This window comes from Palaemon carinicauda, chromosome 2 (genome assembly GCF_036898095.1).
Source record: "Palaemon carinicauda isolate YSFRI2023 chromosome 2, ASM3689809v2, whole genome shotgun sequence".
Lineage (NCBI taxonomy): Eukaryota > Metazoa > Arthropoda > Malacostraca > Decapoda > Palaemonidae > Palaemon > Palaemon carinicauda.
This window is the reverse complement of record NC_090726.1, coordinates 5,303,463-5,310,962: the sequence shown is the minus strand read 5'-3', so window position 1 is coordinate 5,310,962 and position 7,500 is coordinate 5,303,463. Positions and strand designations below refer to the sequence as shown.

General features: G+C 35.8%; 1 protein-coding gene across 1 annotated transcript in view; it reads right to left on the bottom strand.

Moving 5' to 3' along the window:
• LOC137615002 (uncharacterized) overlaps nucleotides 1-7,500 on the bottom strand; it is a 50,730-nt gene that overhangs the window by 30,841 nt on the left and 12,389 nt on the right. Inside the window, exon 3 of the mRNA XM_068344639.1 lies at nucleotides 4,816-4,926. Coding sequence (XP_068200740.1) covers nucleotides 4,816-4,926 — 111 coding nt within the window. The remainder of the gene's footprint in view (nucleotides 1-4,815; nucleotides 4,927-7,500) is intronic.

The window sequence follows — 7,500 nt, the reverse complement described above, 5'->3', positions numbered from 1 at the left end:
GATCTCAGCATTGACAATGTTTCTTTAATTCTTTTTGACTCTTTTAAACTTTTAGGTGATTTTCGCCAGCAAATTTATTTTGATAAACACATCAGGTTTGTTTCTTCTTCAATTGCACAAAGAATGGGCTTATTGAGAGTCTCGTAAGATTTTCCGTGATCAATCTAGTGTTTTAATTCTTCCATTCTAACTTGTTTCGACTATTGTTGTCCTGCCTGATTTTCAGATACTGATTCTCATCTTAATTTGTTGGACAGGAACTAAAGGTCTATTAAATTTCTTATTCCTTATCTATAACATATTACTCGAGTGTCATATGTAAATGAGATTATGGGAAGATGGGGATGGTTTGGGCATGCTCTTCATACTCCTCAAGAGAGATTAGTTTACCAAACTTTTAACTGGGCTCCACAAAGCACTAGATGAGTTGGAGGACCCAGGCCTACATGGCTGATAATTAAGAAGGTGAAATAGGAGATGAAAGCTCAAGACAGATGACTGGCGAAATCTAATCGAGGCCCTTTGCGTCAATAGGTGTAGGAGGAGATGATGATGATTATATATATATATATATATATATATATATATATATATATATATATATATGTGTGTGTGTGTGTGTGTGTGTGTGTGTGTTATAACAATAGATACATATATACGTATATATATTACATACATTACACATATATACATATATATACCCCCTATATAATAGAGCAAGTGTCTGGCTATAAATATATGAATATGTCTATATACGAGTGCTTATATATATATACATACTGTATATACTATATATATATTATAATAATCGATACACATATATATGTATATATATCATATATATATATATATATATATATATATATATATATATATATATATATATATATATATATATATCCCCTATATAATAGAGCAAGTTTCCGGCTATAAATATATGAATATGTATATATAAAAGAGTATATATAAATATACGTGTGTGTATATATATATATATATATATATATATATATATATATATATATATATATATATATCTTAAATCTTTCCGTCCATGCTCAGCTCTCTCCGTCCCTCGGGAAGGGGGAGGAGTAGTCATACCCTGGAGAAAGGAGTGTGTGCATAATCATCTAAATTTTTAGCCGTCATTTTTGACGGGTCGCGTACACTAGTATAGTATATTTATCAATTATCACACTTAGAGAGAGAGAGAGAGAGAGAGAGAGAGAGAGAGAGAGAGAGAGAGAGAGAGAGAGAGAGAGAGAGATCAAATCGCATGTAACTCCAGCATGTATTTATCGCCCTTCATTGTTATCAACTAACAAATCTCCATCTCCGAATCATCTATAATCTTCCCAATGAGAGAAGGCGTTGTTTCATAACACGCTATCCGTGACACGCGGTTATAATATTATCCCAGTGAAGCTGTGTCACGTCACGCTCTGCTTAATTATTCTGTGGAGACTTGTTTTGAAAAGATTTTCAATTGTAGGGATTAGATATAGCAAATGGGAAGATAACAGTTCTTCATCTTATATCCAGACAAATGATAACATTCAATTCACAATAATCCAATAAGCATTGATCCATTGTAGACATGAATTATTCGAAACAAAGTTAACTGACGACAACCATAGTAGTTTTAAAAGAACACGTTTTTTTAAATTTTTTTTTTACATTATTTGAGAATTGGCGTTAAATCAAGCCCTAATATTTGAGACACTGATTTTCTTCTGTTATATATATATATATATATATATATATTATACAAATGCGACATTGCAGGTGCTTAGCAGTCTCTTGCACAGACATAAACCGAAAATGAACCATCTGGAGAGTACTGATACTGGATGAATTTGTGTTACTGAAGGATTACTTGAAGTTTTAAATGCCACTCACGAATGCAGAGATAAGAAACAGTGACAATGCTCTTAAAGGAAAATGCTCCAGAAACTGATCATATATACAGTACATATGATCAGAGCACAAGGCCCTGTCTCCATCCAAGATAGGACCATGGAGGGACAGGCAATGGCTGCTGATGACTCAAAAGGTAAACCTATATTCTCTCCCAAACCCCCCATCTTTAGCTCACAAAAAGACTATTGAGCTTGAGCGGGTCTCAAACCCGATAATGGCAGAACCCCAGGCAGAGACGTTTCCATTAAGGCTACTACAACCCTACTTTCCACATTATAATGATTAATAGCTGCCATTGTTATATATACCAATAACAATAAATCTAAGCCCATTGGAGAGCATGTGTAGGCTTGAACTATGGAAATCACTTCCTTCACAAGAGGAAAAGGAAAAGGATGAGCCGACTGACATAAAAATGTCCTTGAATGTACTTTCAAGTACGAGTAGTTTCATTCTAAACAGCGGAAGTCCATGTTACAGAAGCTATGGCACTTTCTAGAACTGAAAGTCTTTTCTACCTTCGTCATGTAGGCAAATAGCCACAGACCTACCACAACAGCTAATCACTTAAATTTGACGGTAAAATGTAGCATGATGTTATCAGATGTGTGAAGAAAGCGTAGAATGTTTGAATGAAATGTCAGAGTATTCGGTGATGTGTAGGCAAGGACCCATCGTAAATCTATCTTGCCAGTCCCTAAAGGATCCTCTATTATTATTATTATTACTATTATTATTATTATTATTATTACTACTACTACTACTAGCTAAGCTAGAACCCTAGTTGGAAAAGCGGGATGTTTCAACCCCAAGGGCTCTCACAGGGAAAATATCCCAGTAAGGAAAGGCATTACCCAAGAATAGAGAACTCTACGCCAAGATAGTGAAAGACCATGGTACAGAGGTTATAGCACTATCCAAGACCAGAGAACAATGGTTTGATTTTGGAGTGTCTTTCTCCTAGAAGAGCTGCTTACCAGGGCTAAAGAGTCTCTCCTACCCTTATCAAGTGGAAAGTAGCCACTGAAAGAAGGGATCCACTAGAATCCCAGAGCCAACTTTTCGCGTGGCCACTACCATACTTCATATTCATGGAAAGTAGAAATAAATGAAAACAGTGCGAACGAGGATTTCCGCTTTACAGAATGCGAAAAATTATAGATTTACTTTGGAAGGTTTCCCACGGGACCAATAATCTTACGGGAGTCTCCCTTCAAGACATAAACATTGCTCCATCGCGTCTGATCAGGACGATCTACCTTTCTATTGCCATTTGATATTTTCTTATGATAATCCTTCAGATTTTGATCTGATATAATTCATGAAAAGGGGACATCGAAATGTGTACGACAATGGGTAAACAATAGGATAAGGAAAGTTCCAAAGCGCCAATGACGTCACTGTTATTGTTTGCATATCTCCATATTCGCTTCCAAACTTTATTTTAACATCATATAACCTTACTAATTCATTAATATGTAAGAAATAACTTCGTAACTGACTATTATAAGGAAACACATAGAATACTGTGCCTGAGCATATCCTCAGGCAAGAGAACTCTACCGTAAGATAGTGGAAGACAATGGTACAGAGGCTATGGCACTACCCAAGACAAGAGAACAAAGGTTTGATTTTGGAGTGTCCTTCTCCTAGTTGAAAAATCAGGCTGCCTCAAGCCCAAGGGCTCCAACAAGGAAAGCCCCCCAGTAAGGAAAGGAGATAAGGGAATAAACAATCTATATAAAAAAGTATTGAATAAAGAATTCAAATTATTTAAGATCAGCAACAACGTTAAAATAGATCGGTTAAAAAAAATAATGAAAAGACTTATTTAAACCTTTCAACATATACAATACAAAAGCAGAAAAGTACAATAAGAAATGGATAATCCCACCATTTAAACAATATGCAGAGAATGTACAGTTAGACCCAGGAATTCGTGGTACACCTCGCTCTGAAGAAGCGCACCCAGCCACACTCTAACTGTGCGACGAGTTTCTGTGTTTAGCCCCGCCCACCATCTCTGCCATCTCTGCCATCTCTCCCTACACTATCTGTTTGGCTACTCACTACGAAGTAAGGGTGTGACAGAGTGTACTTCTTTGGAGCAAGGTGTACCAGGGACTCTTGTGTCCAAATGTACACAGAAATATTACATGTAGTGCGACAGAACACAGCAATTAAGAGTAATGCAGCAATTAATGCTTACTGCGAATCGCGGTGTACCGCAAGTGTTTGTACTTGTGGCAATTACCTTAGTTTCCAGAGGATGCGCTGTTTTCTCTTCGTAGAGAATTGGAGGAGGAGAGATTCTCCAATACTAGAGAGTTTTCGGACATCTCTAGTAAGTCTTTGGATCTAATTTTTGTTTTGGGGGGGACATACTGAGGAACATACTTTAAAGATGTGTATATAGATACATACATACACACAAAAATATAAGCATATAGAATGATAGATAGATAGACAGATAGATTGATAGAAAATATAAGCAAATGCATGTGTAATTGATAACTATATATACATACATATATATGTATATATATACATATATATACACATATATATACATATATATATATATATATAGATAGATAGATAGATACATATGTGTGTATTTATGTGTGTATATATATATTTATATATATAGATAGATAGAGAGGTAGATAGATAGATAGCTATGTGTATATTTATGTGTATATATATATAAATATATATATATATATATATATATATATATATATATATATATATATATATATGTGTGTGTGTGTGTGTGTGTGTGTTTGTGTGTGTGTGTATGACATTCAGTGGCCACACTAGAACGCTTCATTATCATAGATCTAGTTAACAAGAGATAAGAGAGACAGAAAAATTGTCCAAATTCCTACTCACATAAATCTCCCACGGAGACAACAGGAATGCAGAGTACAGGAGTGATGGTGAACGTGGATCCTGTGGGGAAAGCAATCGACCTCTTCTGGCGTGAGTGCAGTTCGCTCAGTTCTGTTCGAGTGAAGACAAAACGGAGACAATTGTAACAACAGCAATAACAACAATGATAGGATATAAATCATTAGATCTTACTTCTTTTTCCGGTGGACAATTGCTTTCTCGTCGCGATTTAAGAGAAAAAAAATTCTAAGGCATAAAACTGTTTTTGAAAATTAAAACGGTTCATACCGAAGACAGTATCAGTAAATAGTTATCTTTTGATATTCCTTGTTTTTCGTTGGTAGACAATTGCTTTCTCATCTTGATTTAAAAGAAAAATATTCTAAGATATAACAAAAACAGTTTTTAAAATTTAAAAATTCTCGTCCTGAAAACAATATCAGTGAATAACTATTATTATTTTCTTAAAATATTCATTCTTTTTCCTTGGTGGACAATTGCTTTTTAATCTTGATTTAAGAGAAAAATATTCTAAGACATAAAAAGTTTTTAAGACTTAAAAATTATCCTCGTGGAAACAATATAAGTAAATATTCATTCTTATACTTGAAAACCTCATTACAAAAAAAAAAAAAAAAAAAAAAAAAAAAAAAAAAAAAAAAAAAGAGGAGTATAATCTACATCAGTCTTGCATTTGATATTAGAGCAAATTCATCTCTAGTCATTCACAAATCCGCTTCATATCTCTCTCTCTCTCTCTCTCTCTCTCTCTCTCTCTCTCTCTCTCTCTCTCTCTCTCTCTCTCTCTCAGGGAAAATAGAGCAACAATGTTTACACTCATCTTACAATGCTACTAATCTAAACTTTAATGGGTTTTCTTATTACTTAAGTTAAAACCATGACGAAAATGGAGGTTACTTTGTTTTCAAGATAATTACTACATTCTGTCTTGTTTAGGTACATCTAACGCTCCTTCTTCCTGAAAGTCACAAAGCGATTAAATATAATGAAGAAAATTATGTAATATATGAATTACATCAATGGGGCAAGCGTTCTTACATTTGAGCTATCCATACATTTATAACTACGCATACAACCATACTGCTTATACATAGAGTAATATTATTATTAGCTAAGCTACAATCCTAGTTGGAAAAGCAGAATGCTATAAGCCCAGGGTCCCCAACAGGAGAAATACCCCAGTGAGGGAAGGAAACGAAAACAGAATAGTATGCCTGAGTGTAACCTCAAGCAAGATGTTGTGATACCTATTCAAGATAACATTACCACATAATTGTTAATAGATGGTTGAACTTAGAGGCCTTGGTTGGCCAAACAAGTGGGTTTGCTCCATTTTATCTCCTCTTTCCACTCTTCTCTCACAATTCATAAAAACAAGGGGTTGCGGTGGCTTATTGGAAACGTCCCCTCCTGGCGTTCTGCTCGATAGTATCTTGTAGTGTCTGCTTGGTGAATGCAAGACTGGGGTTCGAGTCCCGCTCAAACTCGTTAGTTTCTTTGGTCGCTGCAACCTCACCATCCTTGTGAGCTAAGGATGGGGTGTTTAGGGAGCCTATAGGTCTACCTGCCGAGTCATCAGCAGCCATTGTCTGAGCCTCCCTGTTCCTAGCTTGGGTGGAGAGAGGGTTTAGGTGCTCCTCATATGGATATATGGTTAGTCTCTAGGGCATTGTTACTGTCCCTTCCATCTGCCTTTTCATGAACGGCCTTTAAAACTCTAAATTTAGGTCACAAGTGGAGCTTTTTCAATTTCTAGTCAAGCTTGCTGGGTATCGTTCCGAGCCTTGTAATACAGATTTACATAGGATTTTAAACAACATAAGAATTAAGAAACCGAATGTAAAGATATTTGGAGTTATCTACTTTGTGACGAAGAAAAGGTAAACGCCAGACTGGGATTCGAGTCCCGCTCAAACTCGTTAGTTTCTTTGGTCGCTGCAACCTCACCATCCTTAGGAGCCTATAGGTATGTTTGCTGAGTCATCAGAAGCCATTGTCTAGCCCTCCTTGGTCCTAGCTTGGGTGGAGAGGGGGGCTTGGACGCTGATCATATGATAAATGGTCAGTCTCTAGGGTATTGTCCTGCTTGATAGAGCAGTGTCACTGTCCCTTGCCTCTGCCATTCATGAGTGGCCTTTAAATCTTTAAACCTTTAAACAACTCCACGTTATACTGTAAAAATGTGAAAGCGTAAGAGATTGGAAGTAATGAATGTCCACAAATGAGATTTTACAGAGATTGTCCAATCCTTCGCGCCATCAAAATCGAGCTACGATTCTTACAAATTTCGCAGTTTAAGACACCAGGAAATCATTTACAGTTTAGTCTGTTCGCAATTCACGTTTGTTACTTATCAAAAAAATTCGAGAAGTAAAGAGGATTGCCAGGGAGTTGATATCAAGATAGTTTGTCTACAAAAGAAACTAAAGCGGTAATCACACTGTAACAAAATCTCACTGGTTGACGGAGATATCAGTTTTGTCAACCAATCAGTGTCTTAGCTTAAGAAGATCAATAAATATACATTTAGATTGGCAGCTTTATGAAGATTTCTACTTTATGGGTTTAATGACACGTGAAACACACATACAAGCACACACAAACCAATGTTATCAGGAAAACATGGCTGGTGATGTAGATTTAATCGATAGGCCTATCATGAAT